The following is a 22,536-nucleotide window of genomic DNA, read 5'->3' as shown; positions in this document are numbered from 1 at the left end:
TGGTCAATGATTCAATGAATTTTCCATTCATAAAGAGATTCACTTGCTTCGTTCCTAAATGAATCAGCCGTTTGAATGAATCGACTGAATGAATGGCAAAGACAGTGACTTGCTGCCACCTACTGGCGGTTTCAGTTTCATTTTTAAATTATAAATTGAGTCATTTAAATAATTTAAATTTCTATATTCAAAACTTTTTATTTAAAACATTAACCTCATAACATTGTTATTATGAGATGCATTAATGCCACCTCTGAGTCTATTCCTTAATGCCATATTTGAGCTCTTCTGTGGCATGCAAAGATGAATTGATGCTGATTTCATTCGACTGGTAATTTATTTGTCCTGATTGTATCTTATTATTTTAATTGAATTTATTGTTTAATTAAAATTTTTGATAAAAGTTTATAAACCTAAATTTTTTCAGAAAAATGGCATTACAAAGGTTAAAAAATAAAAAAACTTTAAGGAGTCAAATATCAATGGGAAAGTTCATTTCTGTCATTGATCGGAAGGTGTCAGCCTCCTTCACGGACAGCAAGCCAAGTTTGTTTACCATTATCTGGCAGGGCTGAATGGGCAGGCGAACTCATGAAATGTATGTCAAATTTCTGTAGAACTAGTTACTAAATAATAATTAGTTGAAACAGCTTGACATTTTTTACAGTGTGTGTAAAAAATATAATACACACACTGTAAAAAACACTGATATTATCGGACTGATATCGGAATCGGCCGATTATGCCTTTAAATGTACATATCGGCATCGGCCCGATAAGAAAAACTATGCCGATATGTCTTGCCGATAAGAGGAATAGGTTAACTCACATGTGCTCAGGGTGTGCTAGCGATTAGATCACGTCAGCAGTGTGACTCATTTTTGAAGCAAGGTTTTGCCTGAATGGTGATTAGATTCACTGTTTTGGATTGCTGCATTTAAACTGAGAATGCACGTACAGAATGATGCGTTCGTTGTGTGATAGAGTCAATATTGACTACGTTTACATGCGCAAGAATAATGGGATTATTTCCAATAATCAGAGTAAGGACTTAATCGTATTATGATGTTTACATGTCAAGAGCAAACCTCTTCACTCCCGTTTACATGCACTTTCCATTATTCTTATTATTCGCTAAGAATTGTGATTATTTTTTTACTGCCATTATTCACATACCCCACTGCACAGCACAAATGATGGACTCAGAAAGAGCAGGTGTGTTACTGGCTGCTGTTTTAATTTATTTTCGTCTAATGCAAAACACTTTTGTATGGTCGTATTCCTTGCTTTTTTGGCGCCATAGAAATGTAATTTGTTTGCTTACGCTGCCATCACGTTCTACTCGCCATTTCTGGATGAGGGTAAGGAACAGAGACTGGTGGCAGCAAGTTGTGTTTTCTGCAGATATGCGATACTTTCTTCCTCTCCATCGTTTCTAATCTCCGTATTATTACAGGTGCGTGTTGCGTCATTCATGTCACTTAGCTAATGATTAATTAAAGCAGACAACTGGAAGTTTAAAGGCATGGCTTCGACCCAATGTGGTAATTAACATATGAATTTACTTCATTAGTTAATAAAATAAATTGTTAGGTATTTAACTGATAACAATTTATTGATTACTTAATCTGTGAATCATATCGAATGTTCATTAGTTGCTGATGCAGTAATCATTAATAAATGGTTTAGTTCTTCATGAGTTACACATTAACTCATGATTATCTGTGCATTTGTTGAGCATGAATTAATGCATATTAGTGTCACCGTATTGTAAAGTGTTACCGATTATTTTACCGATCTCCTTGCTACGTTTCTGGACCTTGATCTTGTAAGGACCCTTGCTGTCTCAGATTCCATTAAAATTATCTTCATTTGTGTTCTGAAGATGAACGGAGGTGTTATGGGTTTTGAACGACATCAGGGTGAGTAATTAATGACAGAATTTTCATTTTTGGGTGAACTAACCCTTTAGGGTTACTACTGCATCTTTCTTTAAAAAAAATGCAGCGATTGATATATAGTTTATTTATAGTTATTTTCAAAGCTTCAATGTACTGTCATTATAAAAATATTTAATTCTAACAGATAAGTTCTTGTTTAAAAATAATTTGCTTGGAGTCACGTGAGTACCTCAAGCAAGATGGCGGCTCCTTCGATAAGCTCCTACCCACTTGCTAATTATTACATAATTTATGATGAAATAGTTGACATTTCGTTGGAAAGAATACTTTGAAAACGTCCATGACCAGAATTCTAGTGACCAGGTGGAAGGCTGTATTTCACACTTGGAAGATGTGACAGAGGGGCTGACGACAGACAAAGACGCTAAAGAAAAGAAGATACAAGCTTTGTGGGAACGTGTTTAAATGCTTGAAAACCATAGCAAGAGGAACAACGTAAGGCTTGTGGGGCTGAAAGAGAAGTACGGGATGAACGGCACCCTGGAGAGATGCGTGAAGAAAGTTCTGAGTGAAGGTCTGGAGATCGGCATGGAGGGGGAGTTCAAAATTGAAAATTAAAGATCTTTTGCATCAAAAAACATCATCATTTATACATAATAGTCTATTTCTGTGCTGTTTTTGACCCCCTTATCTGAACGCTCCGTTTGGATAGGTGTGACCCATTATAGAGCAAGTAAACACCCACTACAATGATTGGCTAACAGTTTTGCATATTAAAATAAGTTTCAACGTCCCCGTCATTACGCGTGTGGAATTGTTTCGAAAATTTCTGATTTTGAGAAATGGCTACTGGTGAAATTCAGTCAAACATGTTTGAGCCAGAAGACAATGAACCTGCACCTCAAATGCCAAAGAAAATACAGTCTGTGACAGCCTAATAATTAATTATTTGCATTTATATGTATTCCTTATGTATTATATATTAGTGTTTCACTGAAGATGCTACAGAAAACTGTTCATGCCATTATGTTAACGTTTATGTGTATTGCACATTTTATATTTCATTGGTTGTGGCACAAAGTTTAGATACTTGAAGCTACTACAGTTAATTAAAAAAGGATAAATCATGCTGTTTTGATGTAAACGTAAAAATGTAAAAATTCTGCATGTCTGTTTGACAGCCTACATCCTTCACAGATGGAAACTGCTGTGAATTAGGTTTAAAATGCACGAATGCTCATATCAAACGATCTGTAATAACAGACAAAGCAATAGTGAGCACGTAATAAAAACAGTTTCTCACATCTGACATCCAACAGTAATGTTGCAATACACAAGCGACATTACTGTCAGATCCAATATCAGAATCAGAATCAGAGAGAGCTTTATTGCCAAATGTGTTCACACACACACAAGGAATTTGTCTTGGTGTTAGGAGCTACCAGTACAGAAAGTACAAACACGTGTGAAGATGGGGGCCAGTTGGTCAGACAGGCAGGTGAAACACCGTCTTGACCTGAAGCTTTCCTAGATTTCTCTTTTCTGAAGACCCGGTTCACATTCTCTACACAGACCTTAAAGGTGCCATAGAATGAAAAACTGTCTTTACCTTGGCATAGTTAAATAATAACAGTTCTGTACATGGAAATGACATACAGTGAACCTCAAACACCATAGTTTCCTCCTTCTTATGTAAATCTCGTGAATAAAAAAGACCACTGAAAAAGAGGCGAATCAGAACATAACACTGATCAACAGTCGTGATCACTACGCCCCCAACATTTGCATAAACCCGCCCTTGTTCTAGGCCAGCCACCAACCGAACCTACACAACCGAATCATCAGAAGTTCTGCAGTTATTGTAAAGAAACAAGCGAGGATAACAGTGAAAATGGCAGACCATGGAAATAAATGTTATGTTTCAGGCTGTGCAGGGGATGTGAAGTGCAGGGATGGGCTGGTGTCTATATTCAGAAAGGCACAGAACGCAAATAACGCGTTCTAATAAAATAACGCAAGCCACTAAAGGAACATGGTTAGCTTGTTAGCAGTAGTCTGTTGCATTACAGTACATAAGATTTCACTTACCACATAAACAGAGTAAGGAGAGATGAGGATGATGGAAAATGATTTACAGATCCTGAGCACCACTGACAAGCATCTGATCTTGTAAAATGTGTGGTAAGTACTGCCGCTCCATAGTATAAACATAGTTCGTGCGATCACGTATCTTGAAAGTGAAACTATAACGCGATCAACCAATCGTTCAAAAGCAGTTTCAATGCCTTGCGTATTAATAACGGCTCCCTGATGCCCGCATTTTATATACAGTATAATTACCCGAAGATATAACTGCGAGAGAAAGTATTTAAATATATATTTTCCTCCCTGTGTTTCCTTCTTGCTTTGAGTTATTGAAATGAGCCGCACTGTGAAACAGCCAATCAGAGCAGAGCTCATTATTATTCATGACCCTGCCAAATAAGCCAATAACAGACCGTTTCATTCTAGGGAGAAATCCTAGGGTTTTAAATGGACATTTCTGGAGATTTTTTGCCCTTACCTAAGCCACATACCTTCTATGTGGCTTAGGTAGATATCAGAGAACAATTTAAAATACTGTATCAATGCATTCTATGGCACCTTTAAGCGCAGGTTGAATGGTGGAGGGAGTGGGGGAGGGAAGGGTGGTAGGTGAATGTGTGAAGTGCAGATCAGAGCGGGTGCTGGGTGTCAGTCTGGCCTTTTCAAATCGGCAGTAAAACACATTCAGATCGTCATGTCAGCCAGTTGTTGATTCTACACAGACTGCGGGGGTGGTTTCTTGTACATGGTGATGTTCCTCAGACCAGTCCATACTGACGCCGGATCGTTGGCTGAATTCTCTTTTCTCAGCTTTTCAGAGTAGTTCTTTTTAGCCACTCTGATCTCCTTTGTTAGTCTGTTCCTGGCCTGGTTATACAAGATTTTATCCCCACTTCTGTAAGCAACCTCTTTGGCATGACAAAGCTGTTTGAGTTTCCCTGTAAACTACGGTTTATCATTATTGAATGATAAGAATGTTCTGGTGGGGATCCACTTATCCTCACAGAAACTTACATATGAAGTTACAGTCTCCGTGAGCTCGTCCAGATCGGTGGCAGCAGCTTCAAAAACACTCCAATCAGTAAAGTCGAAGCAGGCTTGTAAATCCCGCTCTGCTTCATTAGTCCATCTTTTAACAGTTCTTAATACAGGTTTAGCCAATTTCAGTTTCTGCCTGTAAGTTGGTATTAAAATGAACCAAACATTGTTCAGAGAGCCCCAAAGCTGCCCGTGGGACAGAGTGATATGCATCTTTTATTGCTGTGTAACAGTGATCCAATATATAACTGTCCCTGGTGGGACATGTAACGTGCTGTCTGTATTTTGGCAGTTAACGGGAGAGATTTGCTTTGTTAAAATCTCCAATAATAATTAAAAGAGAGTCTGGGTAACTTTGCTCCATTTCAGTTATTTGTTCAGCCAGTTGTTGCATCGCAGCGCTCATGCACGCATCCGGAGAAATGTACACATTCACGAGAAAGGAGGAGGAAAACTCCCGGGGTGAACAGAATGGTTTGCAGTTTATGAAGAGCACCTCTGAATTAGGAGAGCACAACTTCTTCAGAGTTGTTACGTCTGAACACCAACCTTCATTTATGTAGAAATATAGTCCACCACCTCTCGTTTTCTCCATTAACTCCGTGATGCGGTCTGATCTGAACAGCTGGAAGCCCAGCAAATGAAGCATGTTGTCCGGAATGGCTTCACTCAGCCAGGTTTCAGTGAAGCGGAGCTTAACCAGCACGCTGGCGCGCTTCCCTCTTTTCCGTCTGAGCACGCGTTTGACTAGGAATGCTGCCCCTCCGACTAGAACATCCAACAAAGCGTCCGGATAATCAAAAACCAGAAAAAATTGGCTGGTGTGTGTTGCCTTGTGTCCATTAGTCCGTCTCTGGTAAAACTGATAGTAAGAGAGTGACTAAAAACAGAATAAACAAACAAAAACTGTAAAAGAATGGGAGAGCTCCACACCATGGCAGTCATACACGGTGCCATCTTATATCCACTTATAACATTTTATTTTATTTTTTATTTTATTTTTTTACATTATGTTTATAGGGTTTTTCCAAGTTAAACACAACATACAAGATACAGAATAATCTAAATATATAATTCCCATATATATACAACCCATAGTGCCACAAATAAACCGTAAATAAAATCAAACAAGAAAACAGAGAAAATTAGATGGTATCTAGTCATTCTGTCCTGTTATGCCCAAATAAGAAAGGAAACTACCCCAGTATTTGACAAACAAATCTAGACGTTTTTTCAAACGAAATGAATTTTTTTCCAAAGGTATATAAGATGATACTTCTTTAATCCACATAGAAGTAGAAGGTGGTTTAGAATCCTTCCATCTCAAAGTTATACATTTTATGGCCGCTAGGAAGGCTAGCCTAAGAAATCTCAAATTAACCCTTTGTTGATCAAGTAATGTGGTGTCCCCTAAAAGAGTAAGTCTAGGCTCTCTAGGCACATTAGTGGCAGCAACTGTGGCAATGATCTCTAAGACCTCTTTCCAATATACTTCCAATTCAGGGCAAGACCACAGCATATGTAGGAGAGTCCCTCTATCCGCTTTACATCTAGGACAGAGCTCCGAGCAGGAGATTTTAAAGGAGTGCAGTCTAACTGGGGTATAATAAACTCTGTATCACATTAAATTGGATGAGTTTATGACGGGTACTGATAGAGAAACACTGAGCATCCTCACATATTGTTTCCCATTAATCATCAGTGAATGAGCACTCCAAGTCTTTTTCCCACTTAGATTTGACGTCACAGATATTACCAGCCATCAACTGCAACAACTTGCCATAGATAAAAGATAGCCTCAAGAGGTGAAAAAGGGAGCTTAGATAAACGGCCACCTTGCTGGGTCTGAATGTAATGTCTAACTTGTAGGTATTTAAAGAAAAATGTAGAGGGAAGGATACATTTCTGTTGTAGCTGCTCAAAAGACATGAACGTGTCCTCCTCATAAAGTCTGTCAAAGGTTTGAATGCCTCGATCGTACCACTGTTTGGCTATGCCATCTTTAAGAGCAGGGAGTAGAAAAAGATTGTAATAAAAAAACAGTGGATCTGAAGAGAGTCTGCTTGCAGTTCATCTTTTCCCTGAGGTCCTTAACAATTTTAGAGGTACCAACGATTAGTGGGTTAGAGGTCAATTTCTTTAAACAGTTTATAGAACTAAAAAGGTATTGCAGCAAGAGTTATACCCTGTACCTGGACCTCTTCTAATTGCCGCCATGCAGGAGGGGAAACAGATTTTGATTGCCAAATCCAGACTATGCGCAGCTGAGTTGCACAATAATATAAATAAAAATCAGGCAATTTGAGTCCACCATTCTGAAAAGGCATACACAGTGAACTTAATTTTACCCGCGGAACTTTCCCTTTCCAAAAGAACCTAGAAATACTTCTATGAAGATCTTTAAAGAAAGACTTTGGTAACACAGGAGGGAGTGCCTGAAACAAATATAAAAATTTTGGCAACACATTCATTTTTATAGAATTTACCCGGCCAATTAATGAAATAGGAAGAGATTTCCATCTATCTAAGTCCTTTTCTACTCTTTTAAGCAGGGAGGCTTAAAAGTTTAAGTTATATAATTGAGACAGATCTCTGGGTATTTGTAATCCCAAATACATGAATTTATCTGTATTCCAGACAAAAGGGAAATTTTTAAGGGACAATTGGGTAGGAGCTATATTAAGAGGCATAGAGACACTCTTATTCACATTAATTTTATAACCAGATATGATTCTGTGCTCTTGTAATAATGTTGACAAAGCTGGTATAGAAGAATCTACATTTGTCAGATACAACATAATATCGTCTGCATATAATGAGATTACATGCTCAGATTGAAGGGTTGTAAAACCACTAATGATGTCATGTGAGCGAATTGCAATAGCTAAAGGCTCTATTGCAAAAGAACATAAAAGGGGAGACAGTGGACAACCATGCCTTGTACCCCGCTCCAAAGAGAACCGAGCCGAAATCTCATTATTGGTCCGAATGACTGCTGTTGGTTGGTTATATAGCATTTTGACAATGTTAAGAAATTTAGGACCAAAATTCATCTTTTGAAGGACTGTAAATAAATAGGGCCACTCAACACGATCGAAAGCCTTTTTGGCATCTAAAGAGATAGCAATAACAGGAAAGTCAACCTGAAGCCCGGTACACACCAAGCCAACGCCGACAAACTAATGGCGACGAAAGCGGACTGCGAGGTCAGCTCTGCATCCGACGGCCAAGTAGCATGTCTGTTCTGCACCTTTCTCGCACACTGGTTCGCCAGCTGAACAGCCAATCAGAAGGATCAGATGGCCCGACTGACCGACGAGCTCCGACGCATATTCAACATGTCGAATCGGCCGAAAAAAAGCCGACAAGGACCAACTTCTGCCGACGGCGTGGAACACACTGAGAAAACTTAGTCGGCCAACAAACAAAAACTGCCCGACGACCGACCGTCGGCTTGGTGTGTACCAGGCTTAAGAAGCAGAGAAAATTACATTCAAAAGTCTCCGAACATTGTCAAAAAGAGATCAATTTTGAATAAATCCTGTTTGATCCATGTGTACCAATAGTGAGATAACTTTTTCCAATCTTAAAGCAATAATTTTGGCAAAAATCTTATAGTCTGAATTGAGTAATGAGATCGGCCTATAGGAGCCACACAAACGGGGGTCTTTACCAGGCTTAAGTAAGAGAGTTATTATAGCCTGTTCAAGAGAATCAGGTAAATGCCGAGTCTCTATAGCCTGTAAATACATATCATTTAGTGGTTTAATTAGTTTAGGTAAAAAAGCCTTTAAAAAATCCATAGAAAAACCATCCATACCAGGCGATTTGCCAACAGCTAAGCAAGATATGGCTTCTTGTATTTCGATCTCAGTGATGTCCCTCTCCAAACAGTCCAAGTGAAGGTATGTCAAGTCTATCTAGGAAAGAGTATATTTTCACCATATCTGTACCCTGGGAGGTGTATAACAGCTTATAGAACTGCATAAATTTCTGATTAATAAGATTAGGGTCTCTGAAGACAGTATTATCCATTCGGTGAATTGCATTAATAGACCTCACTGCATCTTCTTTTCGTATTTGCCAGGCTAACAATCTGCCAATTTTGTCCCCATGCTCGTAATATCGTTGTTTGGCACTGAGGAGGATACACTCTGCTTCTTTAGTGGACAGCATATCAAACTCAAGCTGCAATGAGCTTAGTCTCTGAAGAATATTTTTGTCTCCACATACAGAATAGTCCTGTTCCAATTTTTTAATGTCTTTGGAAAGTACATTCAGTTGACTTTGATATTTTTTATTTTTTCCAGATGAGTATGCTATGATTATTCCCCTCAGATAAGCCTTTAGTGACTCCCAAATCACCCCCGGAGAGGCAGAGCCAGCATTAAAATTCAAGAAATTTTCTATATTGCTGTTTAAAAAGGCTATAAAATCAAGGTCGTTAAGAAGATAGTTACTAAAGCGCCATCTTCTAATATATAATTTAGTAGTAGGGGTATAAATTGTAAGCGCTAAAGGGGAATGATCAGACAGAGTTTGTGGGAGGTATTCACATGATTCAACTAAGTGTTCTTGTCTTTTATGTAGAAGAAAAAGGTCAATTCTAGATAAACTCTTATGGGGCCGAGAATAAAAAGAAAAATAATTTTGCTTATTATGTAAAGCCCTCCAAATATCTATCAGTTCTAATTCAGCCATCTTGTGTTTCACAGCTCTTGCTGATGGGGTTAAGACAAAACCCTTGGTGGGTGATCTGTCGGCTGCATCTAAAACCAAATTAAAATCACCTCCAATGAGTGTACAGGGCAAAAAGAGTTTAAAATAAAAATTATGGAAAAATTGAGAGTCGTCTTGATTTGGGGCATAAACATTTGCTATCGTCACATTCTTAGAAGTAATATATCCTTTAAGAATAATATATCTTCCATAATTATCTTTAACCATGTGTTCAAAAACAAAAGGCACTCTGTGATTGATCAGAATGGCAACATTTCTTGAATGAGAGCTATATGAAGAAAAAAATATTTGTCCAGACCACTGACGTAATAGCTTACAATGATCTTCCTCAGTCAGATGGGTTTCTTGTAAGACAGCAATGTCTATCTTATTTTTCTCTAAGAACAACAGAATTTTCTTTCTCTTTAGATTGTTATTAATGCCATTAGCATTCCAGGACAGATATTTTTTCCATCACTGTCCATTCTGGCAGTCAGTCAGAGTCATCCATAAAATGCAGTCACTAGGCTATTCATAATGTACCTACAGTCCCACTATGAACTTGTTGACTATAGAAGTGTTGAATGATGGGCTTTTAGGTAAGCCTCGGCAGCCTCTTTTGAACCGAATGATCGCACGCCCTCAGGAAGATCCACTCTAAGAGTCGCTGGGTACTGCATACTGTAGGAGATATTATGGATCCCGGAGCCGTCTTCTAAGAGATGCAAACGCCTGTTTCTTCTTGTAGAGAGCTGTTGACATATCTCGGAAGATCATGATTTTGGAGTTTCCATATGCAAGGTCTTTTTTCTCCCGTGCAGCATTCAAAATCGTGACTGTATGTCTGAAACGAAGCAGTCTAATTACAATGGCTCGCGGTCTTTCGTGTTCTGACGGCCGGCACTGAAGTGTACGAGCCCGCAAGTCCTTTCTCCAGTTCTGTCTGGAACCATTCAGGCGGCAATGTCGGGCTAGTCCCTACAGCTAACGTGGAGTGATCTTCGACAGTTGTTTCCTTCTTATTCTCAAAGAATTTCTTAGGAGGCATCTTCAAAAGTTGCCCAAAGATGCCAGTCCGGTTCAGAAAAAGAAAAATACAAGTAAATCCACGCTTTACTCAAATTAGTGCAATAAAAAATAATTTTGTGTGGGAGCGAAGATTCTCGCATCTCACTCTATGACGGCCATAACCAGAAGCCTCCACTTAAAACATTTTATAGTAGGCACATCAACATCTTTTAGTTTTCAATCCTGCATCAAATCGTGCCTTGTTTGTAAATGAATCCGCACTAAAATGAAGTGTACAAAGGACCGAGTTCTTACTGACATGGTCTGGAACTTCATTAAAGATAAAGTTCATCCAGTTTTTCCGCTGCTAAAGAGTGATGTAGTGATGTAGAAGCATTTGTTGATCTTCTTCCACAGAGACAGGCTTACATCGCACTGTGACATCATAATGTGACAATAAATGAGTGGTTTTTGCAGCTTTTAGACTAACGAGAAAGTTAGTTGCCTCACCCACGCAGAGCACGGAAGCACAAGTGGATCCTGGAGCACGACTATCTCACTCACGAGCACGACGGCACGCACAAACACTCACAATAAACGCACCCTTCGGGGCATTTATTGACTCTCCGTGTCGTGTGATTCTTCCTCCCGTTACAATATATATATATATACATACATATATGTATGTGTGTGTGTGTGTGTACATACATTTCTTTACTCCTGCTGTAATCCTGGATTGTCCTCCATGATCCACACTATAAAACACACACAATAACATGCAATCAGTTAACACACACAAAATCATATTATATTTTCAATTAGGATCTTGTCTTCAAATGATTATGAAAACAAGATTATCATGATAAAACAATGTTAAAAATACTTTAAACATACTAGCAATATTCTAAAGTATGCTAAATCTAAATCACACAGCAAATAACAAGACAGCACAAAATAAATGACTAAATTTGCTTAAGATTGTTCCACTGGTCTTGTTTGGTTGCACAGAGACTGAACTTGTCTAAAGCTGGTCGTACCACTCTTTCTGCTCCTGTTTTGTTTTTTCAATAATGTTTTGGTGATTCGTTAACTTTCTTAAACAAGTCTCTGAGTGATTAATTAACAATAATAACTTGTTATCTGAACCTGAATACAACCTCATCGAGCTCCAAGAGGTACGGACTTGACTGAGCCAGGACGGTCACCGGCTGAAAAGCATCCAGAATCATTGACGGCATCCATCCAGATAAGAGGTAATTATGCATTCGCTATTTACAAGGTACTTATGGATGATGAAGATGTCAATTATGAATTTTTGGAGCTTTTAACCGGTATAGAAGCACAGCAAAACCTATGTGAGTGCCACAATAGGTAGAATGCAAAATGTTTCAATAGAAGCATTTCAAAAATATTTAAATACACCGCATACTGAGTGATGTGCCAAAATTATATACAATATTAGAATGTTTAAAGGAGTGGACCCGAAAATCGTGGGAGCGAAACACATGTTGTGGGAGCAGGCGGCAATGGTCAGAAATTCAGCGGTAGCGGGATTAAGAAAACAGCCGAATCCCGGACATTTTGGGGCGAATTAAGAAATTCCGGCTGGATGTGTCCGGGGAAAAGAGTTAATTAAAGTTTGGTAAAGTTGGTTTTATATTGGCACATTCGGACTTCTGCATTCAGTTACTTTGTTAACCGTACTACATTGCACATTCAGCATTTTGATCGATTGTGAAAAATGTAGTAGGTTGACGATGTCGCTGATTAGAATTTGCAAAAAATAACTTTATTGCACATATAATTAGCAAGTTATTGAACGCGTGAATGTGTGAATATAAAACCATCTTTACCCAAGTGGAAAAGAGGACGTATAGTTACCCTATTTAATTTATTTCTCCAAAATAAAACACTTTTCATAGATTAAAAAAAAGAACAAAACGCGAATAAAAGAACCTATGAGCATGGGTTATCTCTAGCCGTTGAGTGTACATCGGTTGTACACTGCTTTTTGCGGTGCATTGTGGGATTGAATGAGTGCACTCGAGAACATCCACTATGGTTTCGAACACCACTTAAAATGGCTGTCCCCTCAAATAGTGCACTATTTGAGGGTATAGGGGGCGATTTCGGATACAGCCTTGAAGTCAGGTCAACTTTATGGTAATGAGCTATGAGAGGATTCCAGAGAACGCAGTCCTGTAAACTATAGCCGCTTTTCCACTATCGGGCGAACGGTTCCGTTATCAGCCCCACAGTGGTAAACGAAACCGTATTCGTGCTGACTGGCCCGGATCGGCACGGAACAGTTAAGCAAAGAGAACCGTTCGCCCGATAGTGGAAAAGCGGCTTTTGGTTCCCAAGCATTTTCACACTAGAACGCTTGTTTTTCAGCGGGAATGCAATTTATTTGCTCAAAACAACACCGATTTGACCAACTGTATTTAGGCTGCACTTCAACCAGGACAGTTTGGAATGTAGGGTGCGCACAAATTATGTTAATGTTAATGAAAGACCTAGGCTAGTAAACTTCTCCCATAAACTGCATGTTGAAATTAGACTAGCACTTAACCATGAACACAAAAAAAACACACCACACAAATGGCATTTATTGGTTTATTTCGTTAAACATGTAACTATAATTGTTGTAACTATAAAGTTCTTTCCATTGATCAACTTCTTACTTTCACAATTAAAATATTTCATGAGGTTAACTTATACCCTACTTGTGGTCAGTCTGCACAAGATCAACGCCTTTGTTTCCTTTTCGCTCCTTTAAAAGCGCCGATCGTCAGAGCATCAACGAATCTTTCTACAGCGTCGTTAGCAGGGCGGCCAGAGCCAATTTTGACGCTCTCGCCGGCGGTGTGAACGCACGGTTATTCACGCTACCTCCATTCAGGTTTAACTTAAATTAAATATGTGATTTTTTTTTGTTGCACAAAACGCATGTTAATTGAGGAGGAACAGAGCTTTTAACCGGAGCGTTAGCACAGCTCGCCTCTCCTCAGCCGCGCTTCCCGCGAACTGAAGAAGAGAGGAGAACATGACGCTCTCTTAAAGGGGCCCAGATCTGATAACGTACCCAAACCATGGAAAAATCAGAGATGGCAAAAGTACACACATAGTGTACATATACTCATGTTTAAAAATACATTGGTAAAAGTAGAAGTACTGGCTACACTTCTTTATTCAAGTTAAAGTAAAGAAGTATTGGCTATGACATTTACTCAAGTAAAAAGTACCCATTACTACTACCTGTTTTAGTGTCACTCTGGTAACTGGACCTCACATCATGTTGACATTAATACAAAATAACTTACATTTAATATATTGTTAGCTAATGAATGTATCATGGCTGAACAACCACCATGTAGAACAGAGCAGGACTGGGACACAATTTCAGGCAAGGAAATCTCACACTCATCCAGGCCATCCCATACACCCACAACACATTCTGAAACTACGAATAACACTCCTTTTTTTTTTTTTTTTTTTTTTAATGGGCATCACATTTAAAAAAAAGTTTAAAACCTCAGGCTGGGGCCATGCAAAATAATTAAAGGTGCTCCATTTAATTGCACCTTCACTTCCACTTTCATTTTCATCTTACTTTGTGTGTGTTTACTTTTTTCCACTAATTTTCTTGTACCTGTCAATTTTCCCATCAGCCATCCGCTGTTATGAACAGAGCTGCTCCACCTTGTTGCAAAACAACCACCTCATTGTATTCTGTTTGCAATAACATAACTTTTTTAGTTCAATTTAAAGTTTCACATTATGACCATGTTGTTGTTCTATCTTATAATGACTTGAATACTATAGATTTAGCGAAACTATACTTTTAAATTGCCTAAATGTCAAAATTAGTACAATAATAATTACATCATGACAATATATTTAAAGAAAAATCCTAATACTGTACATGGTATTGCATTATCATGAGTCATTTTTCTCTTACCAAAGTTAACCATGGTTTATGTAAAAGTAGAGTAACCATATTTGTTTGTTTGTTTTTTGACAGATTGATTGCGATCGGTTTTAATTCACAACCATAGTTTTACTACACATTTCATGGTTAGACTATAGTTAGTGTAGCAAAACCATGGTTTTTGGTTTGAATTTTCGTAAGGGTTGTGTTGTTATCTGCCCTAGCTCCCACTCCTCTAAACTTATTATAAAATGATGTTTTATAACATTTGCTAAATTACTACTGTAACTTTACAGTAGATAATAATGATGTCCTTTACCATACAGTATTTTGAGTGATGATAGTAATTTAGTTTAGTTTAGTTTACAGTAGGCTATTATAAATCATCTGGCTGCTACTTCTAAGAGTTGCTAGCAGTTTAATTCTTAACCAGTGTTGGGTAAGTTACTTTCAAAAAGTAATTAATTACAGTTACTAATTACTTCAATATTGTAAATTCCTCATAGTAGGTCTTCTTTCAAAAATGATGAAAATTAGATGAATCTTGATTTTTTTTGTAATATTTGGGTTTTTTCTGTATCTAGGTGAGGGCGTTTGCGTGCAGGTGACTGCATATAATGAGCTCAGATACAGGAAAGACTACCTCAGTTTCATTCGGATTACATAATCAGATAATATTTGTTTTCGATTTGAATTCGTTCATTTAAAAGTAGAAACCAAGATTTCAGATCAGGGAAAGACTGTACCTCGCTTTCATACGGATTACATAATCAGAAATATTAGTTTTTGATTTGAATTCGTTCATTTAAAAGTGGACACTTCAAGCTTTTTAGATTCTATTGATTTTAATCTTATGTATCTGAGTATTTAAGGTTTCTCTGTGAATCAGGAAAATCTGAAAGTGAACGAGCCGGCGCGCAGAGGATTAAAGCTGCTGCATTCAATGCAGCAACGGTAAATTTAGATTTCAAATTCAATATTGATTTTAGAACTCTTGAAATTATTTACTGTATGTAACGCAAGTACTTTATAAGTAACTGTAATTAAATTACCTAAAAATGAAGAGTAATCCCTTACTTTACTTTTTCAGTGGATAAGTAATTTAATTACAGTAACGCGTTACTTAGTACTTAGTAACGCGTTACACCCAACACTGCTTCTGACTTGTGTGCCCTCTAGAAGCTTGTGTTCTGCAAGTGAACGTTGCTTTATTGTGCCATCCCAAAGAGGCACAAAATCACTTTCACAGACTTTTAAATTAAATGTTCCCTCCTGGTGGAATGACCTAGGCCGGGTTTCCCGATAACAATTGATCTTAGCGCTTAAGAGCGTTTTCTACGAGTCATTTTGCGTTCGTTATTGTTTCACAAGCGTTTCCCAAAAATGCACTTAACACAATCGCACGTAGCCGTGCTTTAAGTGCTACTTAGGAGTCGCTATCCATTGGTCAAGTGCTGAAATGTCAATTTATAGAATGGCTTGTATTTGTAGTACACGCTCGCTTATTAAAATGTTAACCTAATGCTGCGTTCCAGACAGCTCGGATATAATAATATAATATAATACAGTGGGTACGGAAAGTATTCAGACCCCCTTAAATTTTTCACTCTTTGTTATATTGCAGCCATTTGCTAAAATCATTTAAGTTCATTTTTTCCCCTCATTAATGTACACACAGCACCCCATATTGACAGAAAAACACAGAATTGTTGACATTTTGCTTTTTTGATTTATTAAAAAAGAAAAACTGAAATATCACATGGTCCTAAGTATTCAGACCCTTTGCTCAGTATTTAGTAGAAGCACCCTTTTGAACTAATACAGCCATGAGTCTTTTTGGGAAAGATGCAACAAGTTTTTCACACCTGGATTTGGGGATCCTCTGCCATTCCTCCTTGCAGATCCTCTCCAGTTCTGTCAGGTTGGATGGTAAACGTTGGTGGACAGCCATTTTTAGGTCTCTCCAGAGATGCTCAATTGGGTTTAAGTCAGGGCTCTGGCTGGGCCATTCAAGAACAGTCACGGAGTTGTTGTGAAGCCACTCCTTCGTTATTTTAGCTGTGTGCTTAGGGTCATTGTCTTGTTGGAAGGTAAACCTTCGGCCCAGTCTGAGGTCCTGAGCACTCTGGAGAAGGTTTTCGTCCAGGATATCCCTGTACTTGGCCGCATTCATCTTTCCCTCGATTGCAACCAGTCGTCCTGTCCCTGCAGCTGAAAAACACCCCCACAGCATGATGCTGCCACCACCATGCTTCACTGTTGGGACTGTATTGGACAGGTGATGAGCAGTGCCTGGTTTTCTCCACACATACCGCTTAGAATTAAGGCCAAAAAGTTCTATCTTGGTCTCATCAGACCAGATAATCTTATTTCTCACCATCTTGGAGTCCTCTATGCGGGCTTTCATGTGTCTTGCACTGAGGAGAGGCTTCCGTCGGGCCACTCTGCCATAAAGCCCCAACTGGTGGAGGGCTGCAGTGATGGTTGACTTTCTACAACTTTCTCCCATCTCCCGACTGCATCTCTGGAGCTCAGCCATTGTGATCTTTGGGTTCTTCTTTACCTCTCTCACCAAGGCTCTTCTCCCCCGATAGCTTAGTTTGGCCGGATGGCCAGCTCTAGGAAGGGTTCTGGTCGTCCCAAACGTCTTCCATTTAAGGATTATGGAGGCCACTGTGGTTTCCAAATGAAATACAAAACTTGCTCTCATCTGAAAAGAGGACTTTGGACCACTGGGCAACAGTCCAGTTCTTCTTCTCCTTAGCCCAGGTAAGACGCCTCTGACGTTGTCTGTGGTTCAGGAGTGGCTTAACAAGAGCAATATTAAATATCCTAATTGAACTATGGCCTAATCCTGGCTTAGTCTAAGCCCTGTCTGTGAAACTGGGCCATAGTATATAATATCTGTAGAGACGTTATTATCGGGTCCAATATATGGCTGGTTTTCGTCACTGACAGATTTTTATGTTTTTTTGTACACACATACATCTAATCCATATAAATCATCCATGTATATATATTACGGGTGAAACGATACATGTATTCGTACCGAACCATCACGGTACAGACATCTCGGTTCGGTGCATGAGGCCTTACAATGAATACAGGCAATTCACCCCCAATCCAGAAGGGGGCACCCACAGTAATGCAACACTGTTTGATAACCGCCAGCAGAAGAACAGCAAATGCCATGAGTTGCGCACTTGAAAACAAAGCCCCCAGACAGTGACCATGCGCTGATTCTGAACGCGTCTCTCAAAGTTGTGAATAAAACACAAATCATTTTAAAAAAACATTTTCAATCTCCTCACATTCTTTCTTACCTTCCTCAAAGTAACAGTCACACTGATGGGGCATTAGGGGGTGGCCCTTTGTCTCTCAGGTGTGAATCACTAAATATTCATGGCCGTTGTCACTCCCTCACATACAGGCTTTCGATCACAAAACATGTCTTTAAAAATTTAAATCAATATATTGTTTTCTGTGAAGGAGTAAGCAGGATGATTTTCACATCATTTTGAAGTAAATATTCAAAATGATGCCTACAAATAAATAGCCTACAAGACTGTTTACTCAAAAGTCTTATTCAGAACTATTCAGTATGGGTTTTATGGCCTTATTTCAGCTTAAGTTTTTCCCCCAAAACTTACTAACCATGCGTAATATTTTTTTTCTAAAAAATGCAAACATGTACCTCCATCATGCTCACATATTATTTTAGCACAGTTTGTGCGGAATACAAAAAAAAAAAAAAAAAGAATGTTGGCCAATAGTATAAGTAGCTGAAATAAGCACAAATGTAAGGGCATGTTAAAATATCTCAAGGGCCACAAAATCACCTCAGACCCCAGTGGGTCAAATATTTGTAAAACCCACAAACAGACATAACGATGACCAATAGCACTGATGTAAAATAACGAAATATAATAGAAATAGGAAGTTTTTGATAATTTTTCACAGCACACCCGATAGTGTGCCATGGCACAGTGGTTGGGAAACACTGGATTAGACTGACAAGACAGCTGATTCGGTGGTTGCAACTTCAATGCACTGCTCTTTTCAAAATTAAAAAAAGTCAACAAAAAAAGGCAGTGCGGTCTGATCAGCGCTTAAATCTATTATATTGATGTGTCCTCTAGAATCCCCTAAACTTCTGTCTACATAGAGACACTGAGTAGTTCAAATAATAAAACCTAAAAACTGTTGCTGCTCAACTTACTTGAGTTTCTCCAGTGAACAGTCTGGATCCCTCTGTTTTTCAGAGAGCAGCTTGACTCCTGAATCTCCTGGGTGATTGAAGCTCAGATCCAGCTCTCTCAGGTGTGAGGTGTTTGAACTCAGAGCTGAAAATATGTAATGACAGCCTTCCTCTGTCACCATACACCCAGACAACCTACAAACACACATAGCAACAGTCCACATCACATTAGTTTGGCAGTCAGATGTTACTAACACAGTCATTTGTGCTGTGGCTGTTATTTTCTGTAGTTTCAATCACAAAAGTAAAGTAATCAGAAACAGTTATGCTCTATTAAAATATAAATGTACTTAAGAACAGGCATTAAGTATTTCTTTATTGTCACTAGACACTGAAGTACCATTTTTAAAATTAATCTTGCTGTGTCATTTCATCTGAAAAGAGGACTTTGGACCACTGGGCAACAGTCCAGTTCTTCTTCTCCTTAGCCCAGGTAAGACGCCTCTGACGTTGTCTGTGGTTCAGGAGTGGCTTAACAAGAGCAATATTAAATATCCTAATTGAACTATGGCCTAATCCTGGCTTAGTCTAAGCCCTGTCTGTGAAACTGGGCCATAGTATATAATATCTGTAGAGACGTTATTATCGGGTCCAATATATGGCTGGTTTTCGTCACTGACAGATTTTTATGTTTTTGTACACACATACATCTAATCCATATAAATCATCCATGTATATATATTACGGGTGAAACGATACATGTATTCGTACCGAACCATCACGGTACAGACATCTCGGTTCGGTGCATGAGGCCTTACAATGAATACAGGCAATTCACCCCCAATCCAGAAGGGGGCACCCACAGTAATGCAACACTGTTTGATAACCGCCAGCAGAAGAACAGCAAATGCCATGAGTTGCGCACTTGAAAACAAAGCCCCCAGACAGTGACCATGCGCTGATTCTGAACGCGTCTCTCAAAGTTGTGAATAAAACACAAATCATTTTAAAAACATTTTCAATCTCCTCACATTCTTTCTTACCTTCCTCAAAGTAACAGTCACACTGATGGGGCATTAGGGGGTGGCCCTTTGTCTCTCAGGTGTGAATCACTAAATATTCATGGCCGTTGTCACTCCCTCACATACAGGCTTTCGATCACAAAACATGTCTTTAAAAATTTAAATCAATATATTGTTTTCTGTGAAGGAGTAAGCAGGATGATTTTCACATCATTTTGAAGTAAATATTCAAAATGATGCCTACAAATAAATAGCCTACAAGACTGTTTACTCAAAAGTCTTATTCAGAACTATTCAGTATGGGTTTTATGGCCTTATTTCAGCTTAAGTTTTTCCCCAAAACTTACTAACCATGCGTAATATTTTTTTCTAAAAATGCAAACATGTACCTCCATCATGCTCACATATTATTTTAGCACAGTTTGTGCGGAATACAAAAAAAAAAAAGAATGTTGGCCAATAGTATAAGTAGCTGAAATAAGCACAAATGTAAGGGCATGTTAAAATATCTCAAGGGCCACAAAATCACCTCAGACCCCAGTGGGTCAAATATTTGTAAAACCCACAAACAGACATAACGATGACCAATAGCACTGATGTAAAATAACGAAATATAATAGAAATAGGAAGTTTTGATAATTTTCACAGCACACCCGATAGTGTGCCATGGCACAGTGGTTGGGAAACACTGGATTAGACTGACAAGACAGCTGATTCGGTGGTTGCAACTTCAATGCACTGCTCTTTTCAAAATTAAAAAGTCAACAAAAAAAGGCAGTGCGGTCTGATCAGCGCTTAAATCTATTATATTGATGTGTCCTCTAGAATCCCCTAAACTTCTGTCTACATAGAGACACTGAGTAGTTCAAATAATAAAACCTAAAAACTGTTGCTGCTCAACTTACTTGAGTTTCTCCAGTGAACAGTCTGGATCCCTCTGTTTTTCAGAGAGCAGCTTGACTCCTGAATCTCCTGGGTGATTGAAGCTCAGATCCAGCTCTCTCAGGTGTGAGGTGTTTGAACTCAGAGCTGAAAATATGTAATGACAGCCTTCCTCTGTCACCATACACCCAGACAACCTACAAACACACATAGCAACAGTCCACATCACATTAGTTTGGCAGTCAGATGTTACTAACACAGTCATTTGTGCTGTGGCTGTTATTTTCTGTAGTTTCAATCACAAAAGTAAAGTAATCAGAAACAGTTATGCTCTATTAAAATATAAATGTACTTAAGAACAGGCATTAAGTATTTCTTTATTGTCACTAGACACTGAAGTACCATTTTTTAAAATTAATCTTGCTGTGTCATTTCATCAAAGCATTATCAGGAAAAAACAATTGTTCCCCAAAATCATTACACATTATACATCTTGGCCCTTATTTATCAATTTAACCTAAAAGCGAGTGCTGATCCAGAGTCCACAAATCAACAGTGTTCACATGTGATTCATGAAACATTCATATGCCACAAATCCCATCGTAAAAATAATCGGACGTTAGTATATATTGTGGCTGAAAACAATTGTCATTTTAATATCAGGCCCCTAGAAACACCCCGGTTTAGAGGCCTTGCCCCTAGAATTTACGACATGGAAAAACATAACCTGGCCAAGAACAGGAAGTAGGCTAATCTCATGAAAGAAATTGATTTTACACCTAAAAACACCTGTTAATCTTGTAATTGCAAACAATTCAATTATTATATAAGTACACTACACATTCCAGTTGTGTGTGTTTTTGAGAAGAAAAAAACAAACAGAAAAATCACATCCTTTAAGTTGCATTTTGTTACATTTGTAAATAAAAGTAAAAAAAAAAAAAAAAAAAAATGATAAACCGAAACATTTTCAAACATTAAAAACAAAATTAATTAATTAATTAATGGATAATCACTTATATAAACTAACATTCAAAGAATGTTATTATTTATACATTTATGTATTTTTATAAAGAAATGAATACTTTCATTATATATATATATATATATATATATATATATATATATATATATATATATATATATATATATATATATATATATATAGTTAATTTTCAAAACCGATAAACGCCACTTTAAAAAAAAATGAGATGAGTGTCGTACATTATTCTCCACATATAGCGCAATCTGAACCCTAAACACATATTGTCAAAACAGCCGGTATTGTTCACTTTCAAGGCACCGCAAGTTCACGTTTTACTGCAGAAGCCGACAAGCGCCCTTGTTGTTTTTGAACAGAAGCCGATATGTCCATTTTAGTGAATTAGCACGCTGTAACCAGGTCAGGTGACAAGGCTACTTTCACTTTGAAAAGATGTGCTAGTGTAGCAGGGTTATGTTTTACACCATATTATAAATTTTAGTTATTTACGTAATTTTATTTTTAATTATTATTTGTTAGGGGTATTTTATTTTGAAAGACGTTTGTGCGCTTTTATTTAAGGTAATAGTCACAGTAGGTACGTCGGCTGACGTCATACGTAGGTGAGAGGTTCAAATCACAGCGCAATCAGAGTTTGTCCTCTTTCCTGCAATGCCACTAGAGAGGAGAGGTACGATTTCATGAGCTCCGTTCATCTGATGTTAAACTGTTTTATAGGTGTTCATTTCATGTTTAAATGATCAACTGTGA

General features: G+C 38.2%; 1 protein-coding gene across 1 annotated transcript in view; it reads right to left on the bottom strand.

The window, feature by feature from the left end:
* LOC131537681 (NACHT, LRR and PYD domains-containing protein 12-like) overlaps positions 1-22,536 on the bottom strand; it is a 65,983-nt gene that overhangs the window by 9,987 nt on the left and 33,460 nt on the right. Inside the window, exons 6-8 of the mRNA XM_058771274.1 lie at positions 20,807-20,980; positions 18,901-19,074; positions 11,459-11,505 (exon numbers count right to left, since the gene is read on the bottom strand). Coding sequence (XP_058627257.1) covers positions 11,459-11,505; positions 18,901-19,074; positions 20,807-20,980 — 395 coding nt within the window. The remainder of the gene's footprint in view (positions 1-11,458; positions 11,506-18,900; positions 19,075-20,806; positions 20,981-22,536) is intronic.

This window comes from Onychostoma macrolepis, chromosome 03 (assembly GCF_012432095.1).
Source record: "Onychostoma macrolepis isolate SWU-2019 chromosome 03, ASM1243209v1, whole genome shotgun sequence".
Lineage (NCBI taxonomy): Eukaryota > Metazoa > Chordata > Actinopteri > Cypriniformes > Cyprinidae > Onychostoma > Onychostoma macrolepis.
This window is presented reverse-complemented; position numbering and strand designations above follow the sequence as displayed.